At 47.3% G+C, this 21,951-nt stretch overlaps 1 protein-coding gene across 2 annotated transcripts; it reads left to right on the top strand.

Moving 5' to 3' along the window:
* Positions 1-248: 248 nt before the first annotated feature.
* On the top strand, positions 249-16,529 carry ATCAY (ATCAY kinesin light chain interacting caytaxin). Of its 2 annotated transcripts, none has more exons than XM_064469406.1 (13): positions 249-642; positions 2,470-2,601; positions 6,873-6,937; positions 7,298-7,519; positions 8,305-8,490; positions 9,176-9,278; positions 9,799-9,930; positions 10,341-10,427; positions 11,267-11,365; positions 11,640-11,675; positions 12,556-12,591; positions 13,367-13,399; positions 13,982-16,529. In XM_064469406.1, exons 2-13 carry the CDS (start codon positions 2,525-2,527, stop codon positions 13,989-13,991), a joined length of 1,086 nt encoding a protein of 361 aa, XP_064325476.1. In that variant the 5' UTR covers positions 249-642; positions 2,470-2,524; the 3' UTR covers positions 13,992-16,529. The 2 variants fall into 2 exon arrangements, with proteins under 2 accessions (XP_064325476.1, XP_064325475.1); XM_064469405.1 differs by having other exon boundaries at positions 13,364-13,399.
* The last annotated feature ends 5,422 nt before the right edge of the window (positions 16,530-21,951 follow it).

The following is a 21,951-nucleotide window of genomic DNA, read 5'->3' as shown; positions in this document are numbered from 1 at the left end:
CAGCCACTCCTCCTCAGCTCCCACACCTCCTCTAGGACCAGATCCTGCTGGATGATGGGCATCCCTTGCTCCCAGTGAAAGCAGCAAGGAGACGGGGTGTGCTCAGCCCCTGGCAGCATCATTCATCCGGAGGAAGAGTGCAGGGAGATATTTGGTACCTCGCAGCCAATTGGAGGAGAGGTGACACTGAAAGGGGGGTGCTTTCAGCTCGTCTCTCCAACCATCCTCCATAATAGCCCCCTCCCTGTCACCACTACCACTGCCATCCTCCTCACACACAAAAGCAGTGCAATGAGCTGACTTAAGAGAACTGAGGCTTAGCCAGCTGCAAGCAGAAAATAATAATAATACCTTGGAGGGGAGGGAGGCACCAGAGGGAACAGCAGCCATGGAAGAATACAAATAACTGCCCTCAATTTTCCGCCTGCCGCCCCCACCCCAGAAAATCCAAATCACAAAGCAACAACTGCTGCAAGAAAGGCCGACCTAGATGCATCTCCACACTGCTCCACTGAGAAAACTGCACACAACTGCATCCGGATCCAGGTGCTGGACCTCCTGAGCAGCCTGCCTCCATCAGGAGGAATGCCTGGCTGGGATACAGGCAGGATCTTCTTTGTTCCTCATTAGCCACAAGCATTGGTGAGTACAGCATCATCTGGGCTTCCTTACTGCTAGGCAATGTTTGATATTAAGAAACATCAGACTCGAGCCTGGGATTTGCTTCAGTGTCTTTCCCTTCTCTTCCTCCTTCCATGATGCCTTCAGGATTAGCAGAAAGCAGATGAGAGTGGTGGAGAGGAGGGAGGGAAGGTGGGGTCTCTCTCAGCCCCAAGGTATCTCCTTTGCCTGCATGTAGGGAAATCAAAAAAATTGAGACATGTGTGACCGTGTCATGGGCATCATATGCAGTCAGGCGAGGGGGTGAGGACAGAATGTATAATGTGCGTGGTGGGAGAGAGCCCTGCAACGCTCACAGCCAGCTCTTTGCTCTGATTCCTATCTCTGCCAGCACCTGTAATAAAGACGGATGCTGTATTTACTCAGGCCTCTATGTAGCTTCACGCCTTTAAAGCAGATCCACATAGACAGATTTATCTCCCTCCAGATCATCACCAGCGACACCCTCTGTAAATACAAGCCTCCAAAGGAAGCAGAGAAAGCACTGACTCTCTAGAGGAGCCTTATAGCAATGGGTTAAACTCTGCTGGGTGATGATTTCCCTGACACCAGGGGACAGAGTAGCCCCATCCACTTGGGAAATCTCCCTAGGCCCCTTATCCTAAAAAATACGTTACTGCCAGTGCTTGCGTACATTTGTAGTGTAAAGGCTGAGCTCAGGAAGAACGTTCAAAACTGTCCTGCAGTGGATGGGTTAATGCATGTGCCCAGCATATGAGCTCATTTCACTTGAACACGTTCTATATAAGATAAGGCCTGACCTTGTCCCCTCCAGGCTCAGGTGCTACTAAGCTCAGCTGTAGCAGCATCCAGCTGAGAGCAGCATATCTGCTCACTCCAACCAGAGGTGGTCTTGCAAGGACTGGCCCTGAGCCCTCAACTGGACTTTGTTAGGAGCTGCAGGTACAGTCCTTGGGAAACAGGTACAAAGCTCTGATTTTTGCTGGCTGGCAGCATAGGAACCTTCTAGTGAAGGCAAACAATATATAGAGTCCTAAAGGCCCCTTGCACTGCTGGGGTATTAGTACGAGTGAAAACAAGGCTTGCTGGATTTGAACTTCTCCTGTTCATACCAGTACAGGAGAAAGCCCAGGCTGGGAATGCCACATCCACCTTGCCTCCATTTGAGGTGCTCCAGTTTTTTGGCATCTGCTTTGGTTTATCTGGGAGCAAGGCAGAGGTGTGAATTCTTCAGGGGTGGAAGGACATTCAACATCCCTGCAAAGGCCTCCTCGCCCGCCTCCGTTTCTCTCTGGGTGTGGGGACAAGCGTGGGGATGCAGCACAGAGCAGGCAGCAGCAGGCAGGAATGTCTCGGCAAAGCCAAAGCCATTAATTTCTGCCCAGGCCAGCAAAATGGAAACTGGAGCTACTGCCAAACCAACCTGAAACCAGCCTGGGAGGAGCTCTTCTCTTCCCTTTCAGCCACATTCCAGTTACTGCAGCAGAGGTGCTTGTTAATGTTGAGATTAGTATTGGAGAGAAGTAGCAAGGGGAAAACGTGTGGGTATCAGTCCAGACAGTGCTGATCCTCACAGAGAAGGGCTAAGGTCACAACAGAGCAGAGATATACCTGTTGCTTTGATCCAGGGCCAACCTCACCTCCTCTTTCTTGTCCAAAACATGTCAAGTAGCCACAAAAGCCCATGTCCTTGCCTTGTTCCTTTTGCAAAACAAGCAGCATCGTGCTGCTTCTCTGTGGAGCATGGTATCGGCATACCTGCTCCAAACAGTTCAGGTGAAACGCTCCCCGGTCATGATGCTCAGTGCCAACCTCTCTGCCTTCCAGCCTGCGTCCTTCCTCGAGGGAACCACTGTGCAGCCACAGCCCCTCCGTGAGCACGATGGGAACCACAGAAGCTACTTTGCGGATGGAGAACGTGGATGTGAAGGAGGAATGGCAAGACGAGGACTTCCCCAGGTTTGTTCCCTGAAAAAAAAAAAAAAAAAGCCAGGGAGAATTTTATTTCTTCCTGTAAGAAGCCAGCAGGGCACGGATTGTGCAGGTCCCTCCCACCAGCCCCGGAGGCAACAGGACTCTTGACTCCAACAGGGCAATTCTGGCCAGAGAACAGAGCTTTTGTAGCAAGGCTGCTCAGAATGCGTAAAAATTTTGTGGGTGGCTTCTGGCAGCCCTCTGTGAGCATACCAAGGAGAGGGTAAGGAGCAGGGTGTGGAGGACAGGGAGATTAGCATGGATGGATGCACATAGGGAGGAAGAGAGGGATGGGTGGATGAATCTCTGAATCAAGCAGTGTCTCCCCAAACAGAGCAACGCTGCTTTGCCAGGAATTTGCCACAGGGAGCAGAGCCATTGGGATGCAATGATCGCTGCCACTGATGTGCAGAATCTGAATGGCTGCAAACCTCGTAAGAAATGCTGTGTGGGTGACAGAGGGTGCCAAAGCAGCAGCTTTCACCTTCACAGACACTTTATTAACTGTGCAGAGCACCAACAAAAATCCCCATAAGCTGAGTGTGCGCTGAACTCCCTGCGGGCACCCAAAGGGTGCACCCACCCTCATCCCCACCCCAGCATTGCCCCACGTATCCAGCACTAAAGCCCATGGCCCAACAGCAGCTTGCTGGGGCATACACAGCATGGCCAACACCAAGCCTCGCTGCGGCTGGGGTCCGGGCTGCTGAGGGGGTTTTCAGGGTTGTCTCACCGTCTCCCAGCTGCAGCTGAATTCCCCTGGGCAGCCCACAGAGCCCCTGTATCTGCAGACAGTGGCGCAGTGTGCTGTGCAGGTGGGCACGCACAGCCCCCGCCGTGCTAGAAAGGGTCTCCTGTTTCCCTTGGCATTGGCAAATGAGCTTAGCTCTGTTTACCCCAGGTCCAGCTGCATCGCTAATCTAAGCACCTCTGTCTGTCAGCCCAGCACCCGGCTCACAGGACACGGCTTGTCCTTCCGCTGGCCCCAGAGGTGGGCTGAGACGAGCCCTTGGGTTTCTAGGATGGATTTTTCTTTCCTCTTAGAGCAGAGCTGGGCAGAGCTTTGTGCTGATGGACCTCCGCCAGCTTAAGGCTCTCCCAGAGTGCTGTGCTTACAAGCTTTTAACTGAGTAGAAAGGAAAGTGAGGTACAGAAAGGAAAGAATTGACCCAGGGCTCCATAGAAAATCTGGGGACAAAGCTGGTCTAGCACCTGGACATGTACGCACTACCGCACACCCTCACCTTGGAGCAGGAGCTGCCAGGCTCTGTTTCACGCTTGCCATGCCAGCAGCAAGCTTACCCCAGCCAGTCCTGCCTTCGAGGGGCATTTCTTCTGCAGAGCCCTCAGCACCATCTGACACGGGCATCATCGCTCCTGCCTAGCAAACAAAACTCAGGGAGAGGCAAAGGGATGTGACCATGGCTGGGTGGCAAGCCAGTGTCAGGGACAAGGCCAGAGCCCTACAAACAAGCTCCCCAGCCTGCTGCAGAGGGATTAAATCAGGAATGATGCAAGTGAAATAGAGCCCAAGCAGCCACTGGGCAAATGAGTGAATGCTAGCTGTGTTTAACTGGCATTAAAAATAAATAATAATTTGGAAGACACTTCCCCCCAGAAGCATTAAAATAATAGGGCAGAAGCTGCTGCATGTGGGACAGTAGCTCTCTAGCAGATGATTTGCTGCATAGCTATTTTTGCTTAGCTGTGATTAACTGATCTTGCCACAAAAAAACCCATATCCTAGACAAAGATCCGGGCTGGAGGAACTGAATTGAGCTGCTCGTTAAGGACACAAGGCGACATTCCCACCCCTCCTGGAGAAGCTGATCTGCAGACCAAGCTTCCAGCTTGCAGGCTGCAAAGGTGCAATGCCAAGGCTCTGAGCAAGCAGCGAGGAAGCAGAGAGGAAAGGGTTCCCCCCTCCTGCTGCTCCCTGAAGGTTTAGCCTCCTGTGACAGTCTGTCTCAGCTGTTTGTGCAAGTGCCATCCTGCAATGATGCTGTAGCGGTGCCGCGGGGTGGATGCAGGAGCATGCTCACTCCATCACGTATCCCTCAGATCAGGGCTGGTGAAGGCTCGGGCTGGTTGGGGCCTGAGAGAAGGTGCTTACAGAGGGAAACTGGGCAGCACGCTACCAGCAGGATGCAAAATGGTGGCACCTGACCCTTAGGAAACCTGCTTCATTCAGAAAATTTGGTATCTGGGGCTAGCTGTGTTTGGGAAGGAAGATTTACACAGGAGACTGGGAGGTAGCGATTCAAGCATCCTTTGGGAAGGTAAGAAAGCCCTTTTCTTCACCTCTGACTTTTGAATTGCTTTTCTTAAATGAACCCTAGCCTCAGAGAGCAGAGTGTCCGACTGCAGCATGTACTCGGGTACAGATGGGCCTTGCCCCCCCCCCCCCCCCGCCTTTTGATGCTGTATCACTAAGTTGTGCCAGGTGCCAGCCCACAGTCAGATAAACAATCAGCCAGGCCCTGTTCAAGACAAAAGCAAAAGGGAGGAGGAGAGGCTGGAGGGGGCAGAGCGATCTTTCTGACCACTCAGGAATATTGTGGCAGCCCACAGGATCAGGGTGTCACACAAGAAAGCAAGGGGCAAGTGCCTTTAATCAGATCTCCAACTCTCATAAATATACAACAACCAGCTAGGAGATGATTATCCCTTAATCTAAATATTTATAGGGTTTAATTTGGCTGGTGGCTCTGGTGTCATGGCAGCACAAAGAGGAGCCTTTGTAGGGCAGAGCTAGGCTGTATCTTCCTGTGGACTCGGAGGTACCAGTCCCATCATCTCCCTCCCTGCCATCGCTGGACTATAAGGCCAGCAGCTGCTGGACACCAGCCCCGTGCACAGTCCCATCCCCATTCTTACAGTGCTGCCTTGAAACCAGTGGGGTTTCCACCACATTTTACCCCAGGGCAAATCCCAGCACCCAGGATTTTACACCCAGAGGCACGAGCTCTTCCCCCTGTTTAGGGGCAGGTTCCCACAAGGGGCAGGTGGAATAAGGATGGCTCAGAAGGTCCCTTTTAAACAGGCCTTCGACATTGTGACCTTACCAAGGGGTTGGTGGGGTTTGGTCGTGCTGCGCAAGAAGTTTCAAACCCAGCTAATGCCAGGGGACAAGCACAAGTCCCAGCTCAAATTAAGGGGAAAAGTGTTGAGAAAGCGTCTGGCCCAGGGTGGGCAGCGTGCTGCTCAGCCACTGGCTAGGGTTCCTCACCGCAGTGCTGGGGGCCAGATTCTGACTTAATTTACCCCAGTATGGGTCAGGAGCAACTCCAGCAACTTTCAAAGAGCGACAGCCACGTAATGAGATTTGGCATTAGCATCCGTACGGGAAAGCCAACTTTTAAATCAATTGATGCTTCTAGCCTCTGGCTGGAGGCATGGTGATTTATACCAAGAGGATGCAGGAGCATGAGAAGCTGCAAATCCTGACCTCTGCCAGGGAGGCCAAGGAAGGGAGCATGGGTCATCCTTTGGCTCCAAAATATGGGCTTGAGTGCTGGTGCCTGGATCTTGGCTCAGAATGAACCTGCTTCCAAATCTCAGCAGGGTTTGGGCATCACGGTCAGCTTTTGTCAAATGGGGGCTGAGGTGAGGATGGGGTGACAACTCTGGGACCGCACCAAAGGTTTGATCCTTGCCTTGAACACTGACTGCCTTAGAGCAAAGCCACAATAAGCCGAGGAGGCAGTGCCTCCTGGGAGAGGCGGTTGTGGCAGGTGCTTTGGATGGAGTTCTGCTCTGCTGCAGCCAGGGCCTGTGGCAGAAGGCAACTGCAGATGTTCCCTGGTACCCTCGATGAGGAGCCCTAGAGCTTGGCACTGCCTCTCAAACTTCTGATGGAGATAAAAATGGGGATAATATGGAGAGAGGATGCTACCAGGCTCTTCTGGGGACAGGATTAGTTCCCATGTCCCTAGCTGGATTTGCCAGCTTCTTGGCTGAATGGCAGCATGAGAGATGTATCGGGGGGGTAAATGCAGGGATGGTTTGGAGGTTACTGGGGATTGCACAGTGCTCCGGTAAGAAAGCACAGCTGCTGGGTTGCTCCTGGGCAAGTGACCTGAGGGTATCCCTCAGGCTGAGCTCACAGGCAAAAGGGAAAGGGCAGAGCAAGCATGGGGCTGCATGGTTTTCCCTGATGCCCCAGTTCTCTCCACTGTCTGCTGTGGAGTGACTTTCCCCTAAACATCACCACTTATCTCCTGCCTTTTTCCCTCCACACCTTGGCTTGCCTGCAGACCTCTCCCAGAAGAGACGGGGATGGAGTCGCTGGGCAGCCCTATGGAAGATGAGAATACATCCTGTAAGTACCAGCCTGCCTTATCTGGAGTTCAAGGGGAAACAGGCCCATGGGAACAGCAGCTTGCAGTTAGGGCGAAAGCCAGTTTCCTTGGAGTATCCACAATAATTCCCATGCAGGAGAGGAAACCAGCAGAGATTTGAATTTGTTAATCTTTCACAAGAAGCTGGGGGAGGAAATAGGTATTTTAGAAGTGTGGGCACTTTTACCTGGCCATACCTGCAGTCCAGTACCTCCCAGCAATGATCCACCATCTTTAGCTGCCAAAGCCGTAGCTCGAAACATGCATAATGAAAGCACCATGTCTTGCACTGAGGATACAGGATGAGGACAACCTGTCAGTTATTTTCCTTTTAACTCCAGCTCCCCCAAATACTTTAAACTTTAATGGGGCGCATCGTAAGCGGAAGACACTTGTTGCACCTGAAATCAACATTTCCCTGGACCAGAGCGAAGGCTCCATTCTCTCCGATGACTTCCTGGACACGCCAGATGACCTGGATATTAATGTGGATGATATTGAAACTCCTGATGAGACAGATTCCCTCGAGTTCCTGGGGAATGGGAATGAACTGGAATGGGAAGGTAAAAGGCCAGTTTGGGGTGAATATCTGCAGGGGTTAGGGCTTTTTTTGGTCTCATTTTAACTACTTTTGACACCACTCACCATCAGCATCTGACAACCGACTTCCTCAGCAGTGAAGCACAACACACACAACCAAGCCCTATCTTCCACACAACATCTGTCCCACCAGGACCCCAGCTATAGCCCAGGAGTCTCAGCACTTCCATCTGGGGGTAGTGTGGGCAGAAGTAGTTTGGGGGCTTGCAAACACCAGCCTAGCCATAATTCAGGCTAAGGCAGAAGGCTGTGGACACACATGCCCTTCCAGCTGCAGCTGGGCCACCACCCCAGGCTGGGGTGCTGCCTGCTAGGCTCTGCCAGTAGAGCTGTCACATGAACCTTCAAACATCTTGAATAACGTGGTCTTTGCTAACCTGGCTGATTTTGACTGAATCGGGCTAAGGACTCATGCAAGCAGCTCTGCTAGCAGATCAGAAGACAACCAGCACAGCAGGTTCCCTCTTTAGCCAGTATAGATGGATCTGAAGGAAGATCCAGGAAAAAGTCCAGTGCCTGGCCTGTGACTGCAGGTGTTATGAGCAGCAGGAGATGTTAAGCTTACTCCTATTACAATTTGGCAATGGAGCAAAATTATTAAGAACCACAAACTTACACAGATCAAAGCTGCAGGTGAAGCAGATGATCCTCAGTCTGTGGTTGTTATCGTCTCTTATTGCACACCAAAGCTCTTGCAGAGCCTCTTCGTACATTATATAAAAGGCAGAAATGTTTGTCCCTTTTCCAGATGACACTCCCGTGGCCACAGCTAAGAACATGCCTGGGGACAGTGCAGACCTGTTTGGGGATGGTGGGACAGAAGATGGGAGTGCTACTAATGGCCGGCTCTGGAGGACCGTCATCATTGGAGAGCAGGAGCACCGCATCGACCTCCAGATGATCAAACCCTACATGAGAGTGGTGACACATGGAGGTGAGGAAGAGGGTGGCTTAATCCTGGCTTGGTAGACTCCTTTCAGTCCATCTTTGTCAAGCTGGAGGGGATGCCATGACTGATTGGTTTAACTGTCTTTAGGGTAAAATTGCTGTTCGTTTCATAACACTATGCAGCAGATAAGAACAAAAGCACCCAGCCCACGCTAAAAAACATACAGCCACTCTAGCAATATTCCAATAAACAAAAGTAGGGATAACCCTAGCTCTGAGTAAGACTGAATATACCCCGACCCTCAGCCCTGGCTGCAGGCAGCATCACCAGTGATGAAGGGACTGCAGGTGCTTAATCCCCCTGTAGCTCAGTACCCGAGCTGTCCCTGGAGGCACAGCTGAAGGCCACTACGTCCACAGTTAGAGAGCATTTCTGAAATCTGAGCAAAGCCAGGCAACGACCCAGGGCAAAGCTCTCAGCTCTGTGCTTTGACACACACAAATTGCCCCCCTGAACCCCACGTGCATGTTCTAGCCAAAACCAGAACCAGAAGTAAATCTAATTGTGAAAGAGGTCCACAGAGGGACAAACACTTACCTAGAGCTGAACAGAGGCACAAAAATCAGTCCAGGCCTAAATTTGGCAATACATCTTCACTGCTATTTTTCCTTCAACTTTTGCGTCTCCTCCAGAAATAGTCACTGATGCTGCCTGTGACTTTCTCTCCCAGGATACTATGGAGAAGGTCTCAACGCCATCATTGTCTTTGCTGCCTGCTACCTCCCAGACAGTAACCTGGCAGATTACCACTACATCATGGAGAATCTCTTCCTGTAAGTGGCTGCTCAAGGTCTATGAGGGGGGGAGGGCAAGGAAGGTAACTCAGGCTCTGGGGAAACAGCTTGCATGTATTCATTGCAGCTGGAAACAGTTTGAATCCAGGCCAAGTGTACCCAGCATGCAGCTGCAGCGGGTAAGACACTGTCCACAGCATTTGCATCCAAGCCCAATGAGTCAAAGCATTCAAACATTCAGTGATAATTATGCCAGTGATGGACTCACAACCAGCCTAGAGCATACGTATACAGTGCTCAACAGCTGGTGGATGCTACTGCTAGGCAGAACAGTGCAGGGATGACCATCAGTGTATGCGCTATGCTAAGGTGTACCCACGATTCCCGAGAAATACCCCCAAGCATCCTGCAGACATGCCAGGAGAATCTGAAACCTATTCCAATGTCTACAAAGAGAGGGTCTGGAGGCCTTTTGGGATGACACACAGGCACTTGAAGAAACCTCAAGGGACCTTTTCTGAGTCTCACATCCCTGTTGCTTTTGATCACCACCCAACAGATATGTGATCAGTAGCCTGGAGCTGCTGGTGGCTGAGGACTACATGATCGTGTACCTAAACGGAGCAACGCCTCGGAGAAGGATGCCAGGCCTTGGCTGGCTGAAGAAATGCTATCAGATGATAGACAGAAGGTGAGAATCCTGGTAGCGTTGCTTCTTCATCCTTTCTGGTCCTCATCCCACACCTCTTCCACTGCTCCCTTGCAGTCTTCCCAGCCTCCTCTCCTTACTCACTCCCCAGATCATGTAACTTCTTCCTCTATCACAGCTTTCTAACTTACTCCAGGCTCTCTATTGCCTCTTCTCCCTCATAAATACCTCCACAGAGATCAGGCTAACACAACACCCAAGCAAAGCAGTACTCCTACAGCCTCCTGGGTCTGAGCTTAGTGTTCCTAAGGCCATGGGCAGGGCTTTTCCCTGGTGACACCCATCTGAGGCTGATGAGCATCATAATGCTTATTAGTGCCCCAACACATTACAGGTGAGTTTAAGAAAAGGTACTTTGAATCTGACTTTCTGCCTCATGGCTTTTTCCACAGGCTGCGTAAAAACCTTAAAGCATTGATAATTGTGCATCCTTCATGGTTCATCCGGACAGTGCTGGCTATATCCAGACCCTTCATCAGGTAAATATAACCTGTTCCCAAACTTGGCTGGTTTTGGAGTGGAAGTTTCATCTCACAAATCAGATCTTAAGCTCACCTTTAACTAGTAGCTACCAAGGTGAGACTGTTCATCATTTGTCCTACATCTCCCTGATACTTCCAAGGACAACTCTAGAGGTGGTTTTAAGAGACACTGTAGTGATCTGGATCCAGACCAAAGCTTGTCCCAGTGGGTAGTGTGTAAAGATTCACTGAGAAGTGCAGAAATGGTGATCCTTTTTCATAGAATCATAAAATCATTAAAGTTGGAAAAGACCTCTAGGATCATCAAGTCCAACCATCACCCCAACACCCCCAGGCCTCCTAAACCATTCCCTGAAGTGCCACATCTACATGTCTTTTAAATACCCCCAGGGATGGTGACTCCCCCACCTCTCTGGGCAGCCTCTTCCAATGCCTGACCACCCTGGCAGTGAAGACATTTTCCCTAATATCCAATCTAAACCTCCCCTGACACAGCTTGAGGCCGTTTCCTCTTGTCCCATCACTAGTGACTTGGCAGAAGAGACCACCTCACTACAGCTTCCTTTCAGGCAGTTGCAGAGAGCGATAAGGTCTCCCCTCAGCCTCCTACAGACATTGACAGGCAGGGGGTCAAAGCAGAGAGAGGCACAGTAATATGGCATCTCACCACAATTTTTAGCCATCAGCATATTAGCAATAGGAGGAGATGGGTACATCAGACTATGGAGGATACAGAGATGCAGAGCTTCCCGTTTTTGTCAGGAAAATTCTGACTTCCTATGGAGAGAACATCAAAACAAGGCCTCAAGCTCACATTCTTTCTCTCTCTCTGTCAGTGTGAAGTTTATCAATAAGATCCAGTACGTTCACAGCCTGGAGGAACTGGAGCAGCTTATCCCAATGGAGCACGTGCAGATTCCAGACTGTGTCTTACAGTGAGTACCAGAGGGACCCTGGGGCACACGTAGCTCCGAGGAGGCGCAGGACATAAATCCCAGGCAGCAGGATATTGTGTTGAGTCAAAACCCATGTACTGGAAGTGCAGAGCCTGAGGCAAACCTTATCTTACTTGTACGCTGGTCCCAAGCAGGAGCCCACATGCTCTGCTAGCTTGCAGTTTCTGTCACCTTCAGAGCAAACACTGCATTTTACTAAAAGTGAACAGTCCTGACTGGGTAACATTTAAAGAATGTTTCCTGTTTGTTGCAGATTTGAGGAAGAGAGGATCAAGGCCAGAAAAGAAAGGTAAAATAAATTCCGGGTGGGGGAGATGGAGGGTGGGTTCATTTTCATTATCACCAATGTTGTTGTTTTCTCTCCTCATTATTTGTGTTATAACCAGTCAGTTCTGTGTTCCTCCTACCCTGATATCCCACACAGCCTACCCTTATTTTCTTCTGATTTTCTTGAAATAAGCAAAAGCTGCAGGAGGGAGGAGAAGCTTGATTAAAAGGTTATTTATCCATAGAACTGTTCCTCTTAACCCCACAAGTACACACATCCTGACCACGCACCGTGTGTGCTGGTGAAGGTCATCAGAAATCACTCTGTGTATAAAAATGGCACATTTTCCCCAGACAACCATGCAGACTGACCTTAAAGTGAGAGCTAGTGCTTATTTTAAAAGCCATTTCATTCTTCTAGAGTGGCATAAAGAGGGCTGTTTTGTTTCATTTTCTAGTCTTGTTCCATCATCAGTGATTTAGGCTAGACGTGCTGGCCATAAACAGTGATAACAGTCAGCTCTGCTAAAAGTGAAAGACATCACGGACAGAGGAAATACCAGCCGGGTCAGCACAAGAGCAATGTGCTATAATACACCTTGTGCTGATGCACTCAATGGGAGATGCCAGTTTGGGAGGATTCAGTTCATTAGCTGCTGAAAAGCAAGTCGTCCAGCCCAAATTAGTCAGCTACCTCTCTCTAGGGCCAACAGAGGCATCCTGAGAGCATTAGGATTATCAGGGCTGCGTATCACAGGGACGAGAAGCTAATAGTCATTTCTGATCTGACCTGTAACCTCTGTCTGAGCTCCAGCTATCTCCCTAGAAAGGCCTCAGATACTGTACCCTTTCACACTGCTCGCCTCTAGATGATAGATTTCAAAGGTGATTTGTGTTTACAGGGCAGAAGAGAAGCAAGACATGGCTGAGAAGGAAAGGTAACTACTCTTATTTATCCTTCACTTACAAAATGGCTTAAACAGCCTTTGGTGAGGAGAACGGCCCTATTCCCTGGTAGCACTCCCCGGGGAGCCAGGCTCTGCACTCTCGGGAGAGGTCTGGACCCAACAGGATGTTCCTAAAGTGCCTGGGAACTACTAAAGCCTCTCCTCTCCCTAACAGCGTGCACCACCCCACCCCTCACCCGCCATCGCTTTTGTGATGTTATTGACCTTCACCTATGCAAATGGATTCCTGACGCTGCTTTTTACCTCTGTAAAGCTAGTGAGCCCGTTTGGTCATGGACCAGAGCCAGAGGCACCGGGGAACGTTCTCCTGACATTCAGTTGTAGCATTTGCACGATGGTGCAATGCAGAGGGCCAAATACTGCTGTCAGGCACATCTTGGGTGTGCGTAAAGGCAAGATATGAGGCTGTAACATTAGACAGGAAGGAAAATTCTAGGGATGTTTGGAAGACACTGTCAAAGTCCTATGCCAGGATAATTTGGCCTGGTTTTGGCTCTGCTTCAGAGTGTTACAGCCTTTTTTTTTATTTATTTATTTATTCTATTTAACTAGCTCCTGAGGGGGAACAGTGCATATTTCTGCTATTCTCTTCTCAGAGAAAAAGGAGCTTTGATCAAAATTATCAAGGTCCATTGCATGAGTCTGAGTTGTTCTGAGAAGCAAATGGGACCTCAGGGCCAAAAGGGAGGGTTACTAGTTTGTGGTGGAGATTTGCTTATTGTTTTGCTGGTTCTCTTCCAAGCAGGCCTGTGCCTCCAGCAGAGGATCAAGAAACCAGGTTGGATTTGTGCCTCTCTCTTTTGTTTGTCTCTATGTGATAGATTTCATTGCGTTTGTAATCCACTGACAGGAAAGGCAAGACTGGGTTAAACCCAGGACTACTTTAGCCCGGTACCACTCACTGAGCACAAAAAAGGCATCAGCCACTTTGCAGCGGGGGGGTACCAAACCGGGAAGCTGGTGACGCTTTCACCTCACCACGCTGCGGCTTCAGTCACAACCGCTGCACTTGGCCCAGAGCACAGACCGTCACAGCTGCAGCTGCTCTGGAGGCACTTGAGAAAAGCCGCCCCTGAATAAATCACCTGGCATTTGCCAGCCAGTAAAGATGTGCACGTGGAAAGTTACTGCAGAGCTGCCTTTATCCTACGGTAACTTTTTCATGGTCCAATACACCAGGAAAAGTCCTTAGAAAAGAAGAAAGCCCATTAAAGCTGTGAATGACACTATCTTTGGCCCTGGTATATTTTGTAGAGGATTACACCCAAACATAGTAATATTTTTTGAAATAGTGAGAATAACAAAATTTATACTACAATTTGCTTTGTAAAAGTAACTCTCTCTTTCTGTTCCTTCCCAGTATGTCATGAATCGAAGTAGAGTGGAATGAATGGAGTAAAAGAATGATGCGGCCTGGCAGTCACCCATGTAAATGACCTTTTGGTATAAGACCTTGCCACCATCTTATTCAGAATTCTGTAAGATCATAGAGCCTGCCTCCCCTGTCTCCAAGATGCAAAGTCCTTTAAACTTTTTGGAAACATTTTACTTTTTTAAAAAAATCAATCCACAAAACAAGCCAAGAATAGCACTTTTCAGGACAGGTTCCAGTGTTTCAATAACGGTCTGTGGAGAGCTATTAACTAGTGCAAATCTCTCTTGGTAAGTTAAGTAACTTACTCTTAGTAAGTTAAGAGCATCCTGTAGTCCATTATTCACCAGTCCAGAAAGAGATATATTTTTTAAATTATAAACCCTTCCCCTAACTTGCTGCTGGCCAGCACTGAGACATTTTCCTTTAAAGTGCGCACCCAGTTTCCTCCAGACAGACATTACAATGGCCATTGCCCCAGGGAATAACTAACACAGGCAATGAAAACGGTGCATTTTTGTCCTTCCTATACCCAGTGTATGTTTCTTCCTGAAAATACAAAGTGCCCACAGGTCTAGGCACCTCTTCCAGCCTTGACCGCCTCAGTTAATTCATTGCCAGTTCCTTTTATTAACTCTCACCAAACCATCCCTACAAGTAAATAGCACGTTTTTTTCCCCGATCTGTTATCAGTTTGTAAGGCACTCTGATAACTCTGAAAGAGGGCCCCATATGGCATGGCAGCCTCCACAGAACCTTCTCATATCAATGCACAGACACCAAAAAGGTCTGGTTTTAAGAAGGAGCCTTATGGACAGGAAAGATTTTTCACACCTTGTCTTTGTATTGATTTTGTGACACTGGACAATCATTCACCATTAATACCTCCTATTGTGGAGACAAGCTGCTAAGAGTTTGAAATTTCCTACTTGCCATCCCTGGGTAATGAGGGTCTCATCTATAATCATACCTGCCTGGGAAAAACCCAGGTGGACAATGCTGCAGATGTGGAGGCAGGACGCTGTACCTGGATTCAGTTCTCAGTTAGCTGAGAGATGCAGACGTGATGCTGAGACTCTTGAAATTAGTGTTTTGGATTCATGAGGATTCTGTGAGCAAAGAGGGGAAGAAAATGTAAGAAACATCTATCTGGCCAAAATCATTTGGAAACTCCTGATTTCACCAGAGCTAGCTCACACAAACTGTCTCAAATGCATCAGGTAAAACCCCTTGCAGACAACTGCAGATGAAGAATTACCTGCATATTTCACCACTTGAGGAGCATTTCAAGCCTAGCAACCCCAACCCATGGCTATTTGAAATGAACCACTGCTTCACTCGGCTCTGAGATCCCCTGGAGGACAATTCTGGCAAAGCAAGGTTTTCCTCAAGCGAGGGATGTCTCCTCTGTATACACAGAGCTTCTCTTTTTCCTTTCAGTGAATAAAACTGCTACAGACAAGATCTTTATTTTGCTGAACACTACAAAGGAGCACCGAATATGCTTTTTAACGTTACTTCTCATTTGATGTGTTTTTCTCATGCGCTTCCCTCGCAGATGTATTTACCAAACAGACCTTTGCATGAAAAACAGAGCACTGCATCCGCAGCATTAACCCTAGAAGCTGAAGAGGGTAAAAACTCCGTACTCTGTCTCGCCGGCATGTTAATTAGAAGCACCAAGCATCGACCTCCATGGCTTTCTAGAAATTTTGTTATGAGCCAGTTATTGACAAAGTGAATTCTGTGCCACAAGGGAAAAACAGCACTTCGGTTTTTTGGAGTTTAGGTTTTATGCCAAGTAACACCTCCCCGCAAAAGGCATCCTGTCCTAAGCTTTCCAAACAGTCAGCAGACATCTGTTTCAAGGGAGAAGCAGCAGTCAGAAATCTTCAAACGTTAATGTGTCAACCCGATCTGCAAAGCTGAGTATCCTTTTTCACACATGGTCTGTCAGATGGACTAAACGAACCCACTGAAATTAAGAAAGGGCTCTTCTGATCAAATTAATTTTAGCTCAGACTAGAAACAATTACAAATCTCCTTGTAGTATAAGAGTACGTGAATTCACTATCTCCCACTTGGTTTAATACTTAAAATGAGATTTTCCTTTTTTCTTTAGAGACTTTTTTTATGCATTTAGATAAAAAAATAATCTGCTGTGCTTTCCACAAAAGAATGCAATGCCATTGGGCACTGAAAGGGAAGTTTATGATTATATAATGAACAAAATTGATAGAACACTTAATAATATTTTAAAAGTACAACTCTAGAAACCTTTCATGCACCTGCAGTTACTAAACACTTCAGCGAAAAATGTTCACAACATCATGGAAAATACTGCTGTCATGGAACACATGGGCATGGAAGATAAGAAACCTCGATTACGTTTAGTCTTGGGACCCAAAGAAATAGGCTGGTTCTTTCTCCTCAGCAGTAGCCATACCAGAGGAATGCGGGGTTTGGTTGTTTTGTGGTTTTTCCAAAGAAAAGACACTGTCTCCATTTGCAGAAAAACTACAGAAAAAAACACAGACCTGAAGATGAAACTTCATATTTTTTCCAAGTCATTCCTTTGGGGCAAGGTTAAGAATTCAGCTGTGAAAAGGACAGATTACCAATTTCATTTCAAGATACAACGTCATTTGTCTGAATACAAAAGTCAATTTGTAACTTCTTTGAAACAATTTTTCAAAAAGTGCACTTTCTGGTAAAGCACTCTAAGTCATATGCACTATATTTTAATTTTTAAGAGAATTTTATGAGTGTATAAATTGTATGTTCCTGGACGGACGGACGGATGTCTATATGTCTTTTCAACATAGAAAAGAACCTGTAACAGAGAAACTGTAGCTTCATGTAAAAAGTGCATTTTTATAGCAACAACAAAAAAGTATTATTAACTTCTTTCAGACAGTGATTTTAGATGCTACTTGAAACCAAAGTAGCTACAAATTCTTTGAGAAACACAGAACCAATCAAGTTGGCAATGTCCCATTACCAAATCCGGAGCAACACATCGAAGTTTGATGTTGATGGACCTGCACGGGCCTCAAACAAAATCAAATCTACGTGCTGTGATAAACACGACACCAAATATGCTGCCTTCATCTTTAGAAGATCATTACAAGTTTGGATCAGCCTTGCAGCAGAGGTGAGAGATTGACATGGCTCTCAAGGAGAGCCAATGAAAGTTTCTGAGACTACGGACAGAAGATTTAATCGCATTGGTGGGGAGTTGCCAACTGGTGGCTTAAACCCAAGGACTTACCTTACCCAAAAGCCAAGCAGTGACAACTGACCAAGCAGAAACCTAAGGTGACTGAAGCCATTTTACCAATTTCTTTGCCAGTTCCTTAAAGAGAGCTGCTCTCAAAGCCTGTTTGTGAAAGGGTTTACCAGCCAACCTCTACCATTTCCACAGGAGATGAAGTTTATAAGAGAAATATGCTGTACCAGCAAAAAAAAAAAGAAAAAGTTGCTAGTAAAAGTGCATTTACATTAGGACTTTTGCCAGTATACATACATGTTTAAAAAATAAAATGAAATAAAGTACATCCTTTTAGCAATACAGCTATACTGCTCAATGTTCCAAACATACACCAGGCCTTGTTTCTGCCATATAAAAACATCTCCGAAGGATAAATATTTTGACTTATGAATGCACTGTATTATATCAAGCAGCAGGTGTTATCGACAACAGTTTTCTGGTCTTGAATTCTACCTTTCACGAGATTTTTCTAATGTTGAATCCATGGAGAGCCACATTTTAGCTGCAGAAAAATGGATTTTACGCCCATGATAGCATAATCACAAAAATCATGGTATTCTTACTCATAGCCTAATTAATGGCTGAATTTCAACATTCACCCAGCATCAGCCCACAATCTGAAAAATCAGATCGCTTCCTGAACCACTGATGACAGACTAGGAAATACCTTCCCATCTCTTTAAGGTACTTGACCTTTGGAAATGCAGGCGCTTGTCACTGTGTTATGCAGCAACCATCAGATTTATGCAGTTAAACGACTTTGTTTTGGCACATACAGGAATCATCCAGATTTGGGACTGTCCAGTAATTTTCATTTTGATTCTCAAGGAAGAAACAGGAAATAAAACCAAGATGCTGCTGTATATTCAAGTTGGATAATTAATACAATTTCTTCTGTACAGTACTGTGTAAATGCGAGTGGATATTTAGAGCATACCTCATTGCAATTTTTCCATCTATTTTTTCCAAAGATTATTTGCTTACAGATGCGCATACACATGTATGAGAAAACCTAAGCAGTAAAGGTTTTAAAAGCAACACATCTTCAATTTTATGTATCTAGGGATGAAAAAACAAGAGAGTTCACGAAATGCTGGTGGCAATAAGCTCAGATTTGCCTGACAGCAGCTGAAATGTAAAGGCAAAATTGCTATAAATACAAAAGCACATGTTTTCTCTTTTGTATTTCCATATTTACTGGTAGACAAAAATACAACATGCTACTGGTAAAGTGAATTTTAGAAAGTCACCATGGCAATAGAACATAATCTATCTCTTTTTCTTTTCCTTTGTAGTGGGCCCTTTTAACCCAAACCTACATATAAAAATGTGTGAACTGTCATTTTTTCTAAAGTGTTTGTAATTAGCTGGTTTATGCTAGAAGACATAGATTGCTGTTAAGTATGTATTATTTTTGCTTTGTATTATTCCATAAGAATATGTGGATATTCAATTAAAATGAGACTAATCCTTAAGCAAAAAATGCATACCCCTCTTTTTGTCAGTATCTTTCATTTAGAGTTTGGCTCCACACAGAAAATAAGATCAAATTTTGTTTGGATGCTATTCCCTTGAATAAAGCAAGTCAAAGTCCTCCCTGGCAATTATGATACTGCAAAATGAACCTCTTGGAATGTTTTTACTAAAATAACTTCTATTCTACCAACATGGCATACAATCTTTCCAAGTTTCCCTCAGTGTTACACTCTAGAGAAGAATCATGGAAAAATTGCTTCCCTTGGGTTTCTATCAACCTGTACAGAACCACACTTGTCTCATGTAAAAATAATGTGAGATTAAAAAACCTATCTTTTTTTTTATACTCAGATTGATAAAACAATTGCTAATTAAATTGTAAAAACAAACACACAAAAAAACCCCAACCCAAAGCCGCTTAAACAGAAAAAAACCCCAAAACTTTATAAACAAGTATTTACAGGAAAATGCCTGAGATGCCCAATTTGAGTGGGTTTTAGTTAGGTTATTAACATATTTCAATTAATGTATCATGATTTCAGCTGGGACAGAGGTAATTTTCTTCACTGCTGCTGGCATAGTGCTGTGCTTTGGACTTAGTATGAAAATGATGTTGATAACACACAGATGTTTTAGTTGTTGCTGGGTAGTGCTTGTACTAGTCAAGGACTTTTCCGGGCAGCAATATCTTGCCACAGTGCGGCAGCCCAGATGGGTTTGCCTCTGCGCTGCCAGTTGCTTTGCTTCCACTGCTGCAGCCAGCCCCACAGGGCATTTGCCACCATCCAGGAGTCAGTACAGAGACAGAGCACTGGCCACTCTTCCCGTTCAGCAATGTCTAAGGCCAGCTGGATGGCCTTTACCTCTGCAAACTGGCTCGATTCACCTTCTCCTTCAGCAGTTTCTGCGACTTGTCGTGTAGGACTCCATACAGCCGCCTTCCATCTCCGGTGCTTTCTCACAAGGCAACAGGACCCATCAGTGAACAGGGCATACTGCTTTTCATCTTCTGGCAGTTTGTTATACAGTGGGGCTTCTTCAGCACGTGTCACCTCCTCCTCTGGTAATATTCCAAAGTCTTTGCCTTCTGGCCAGTCCATAATCACTTCCAAGATTCCTGGGCGACTGGGGTTTCCTACTCGAGCCCGCTGGGTGATCAGTGCAACCCATTTACTCCACGTAGCATCAGTTGCATGGTGTGTAGAGGGGACGTTTCCTTTGAACATCTAGCCCAGCACTGGCAGTCGGGGTGCCAGGAGCAACTGTGCCTCAGTACCAACCACTTCTGAAGCAGCTCGAACCCCTTCATATGCTGCCAATATCTCTTTTTCAGTTGGAGTAGAGCGGGCTTCAGACCCTCTGTATCCCCGACTCCAAAACCCTAGGGGTCAACCCCGGGTCTCCCCATGTGCTTTCTGCCAGAGGCTCCAGGTAGGGCCATTCTCCCCGGCTGCAGTGTAGAGCACATGTTTTACATCTTGTCCTGCCCGGACTGGCCCAAGAGCTACTGCATGAACTATCTCCTGTTTAATCTGTTCAAAGGCTTGTCGTTGCTCAGGGCCCCATTTGAAATCATTCTTCTTCCGGGTCACTTGATAGAGAGGGCTTACGATCAGACTGTAATTGGGAATATGCATTCTCCAAAAACCCACAACGCCCAAGAAAGCTTGTGTTTCCTTTTTGCTAGTTGGTGGAGACATGGCTGCTATTTTGTTGATCACATCCATTGGAATCTGACGACGACCATCTTGCCATTTGATTCCTAAGAACTGGATTTCTTGCGCGGGTCCCTTCACCTTACTTTGTTTTATGGCAAAACCAGCCTTCAGAAGGATTTGGACTATTTTCTCTCCTTTCTCAAAAACTTCTCCCGCTGTGTTGCCCCACACAATGTCATCATCAATGTATTGAAGGTGTTCGGGAGCTTCTCCCTGTTCCAGTACAGTCTGAATCAGTCCATGGCAAATGGTAGGGCTGTGTTTCCACCCCTGGGGCAGTCGATTCCAGGTGTACTGGACGCCCCTCCATGTGAAAGCAAACTGTGGCCTGCACTCTGCTGCCAGAGGGACTGAGAAGAATGCATTAGCAATATCAGTTGTGGCATACCGCTTGGCTGCCTTGGACTCCAGTTCGTATTGAAGTTCTAGCATGTCTGGCACAGCAGCACTCAACGGTGGAGTGACTTCATTCAGGCCACGATAGTCTACTGTGAGCCTCCACTCTCCATCAGACTTCCGCACTGGCCATATGGGACTGTTAAAGGGTGAGTGGGTCTTACTGATGACTCCTTGGCTCCTCAGTTGGTGAATGAGCTCATGGATGGGGATCAGAGAGTCCCTGTTGGTGCGATATTGCCGCCGGTGCACTGTTGTGGTGGCGATTGCCACCTGTTGTTCTTTGACCTTCAGCAACCCCACCACAGAAGGGTCCTTTGAGAGACCGGGCAAGGTAGACAGCTGTTTAATTTCCTCCATCTCCAAGGCAGCTACACCAAAAGCCCACTTGTAACCTTTAGGGTCCTTGAAATACCCTCTCCTGAGGCAGTCTATGCCAAGGATGCACGGAGCCTCTGGGCCAGTCACAATGGGGTGCTTCTGCCACTCATTGCCAGTGAGGCTCACTTCGGCCTCCAATACAGTTAGCTCTTGGGATCCCCCTGTCACTCCAGCAATGCTGATGGGTTCTGCCCCTATATAGTTTGATGGCATTAAGGTGCACTGTGCGCCGGTGTCCACTAAAGCTTTATACTCCTGTGGGTCGGACGTGCCAGGCCATCGAATCCACACAGTCCTGTAAGCCCGGTTATCCCTTTCCTCCACCCGGCTGGAGGCAGGGCCCCTCTAGTCCTGATCATGGCAGTCACAACTCCCTTCCTGTAAATGTGAACCAGGAGTCCCTCTATTACACTTAGAAATAAAATCAGCACTTCTACTCCTCTGTCTGGGGACTTGCTCACTGGAAACTGGAGCAGCAGCTTTCCTGGAAGAGCCTCCCTGAGTGACTGTTCTTCCTTGCAGTTCACGCACTCATGCCTCTAGGGTCGAGGTAGGCTTGCCATCCCACCTCCTCATGTCCTCTCCGTGGTCACGCAGGCAGAACCATAGGGTGGCCCGTGGTGTGTATCCCCTTCTTTGAGCCAAAGGATGCTTATTCCTAACAGCTGAGACACTACTCTGTCGAGGTGGGGAGCAGGACACATCTTCTTTGAGTT

Source organism: Phalacrocorax carbo, chromosome 19 (genome assembly GCF_963921805.1).
Source record: "Phalacrocorax carbo chromosome 19, bPhaCar2.1, whole genome shotgun sequence".
Classification (NCBI taxonomy): Eukaryota; Metazoa; Chordata; class Aves; order Suliformes; family Phalacrocoracidae; genus Phalacrocorax; species Phalacrocorax carbo.
Note: the sequence above shows the minus strand (reverse complement) of the source record. Positions and strands in the feature narration are given on the sequence as shown.

What these genes read in the sequence shown, in the direction of transcription:
- ATCAY (XM_064469405.1), top strand. Translation starts at nt 2,525, where the DNA reads ATGGGAACCACAGAAGCTACTTTGCGGATGGAGAACGTGGATGTGAAG. An exon ending in ATCATGGAGAATCTCTTCCT is followed by an intron (nt 9,279 to 9,798) that starts GTAAGTGGCTGC and finishes ACCACCCAACAG; the next exon opens with ATATGTGATCAGTAGCCTGG. An exon ending in GACATGGCTGAGAAGGAAAG is followed by an intron (nt 12,592 to 13,363) that starts GTAACTACTCTT and finishes TTCTCTTCCAAG; the next exon opens with CAGGCCTGTGCCTCCAGCAG.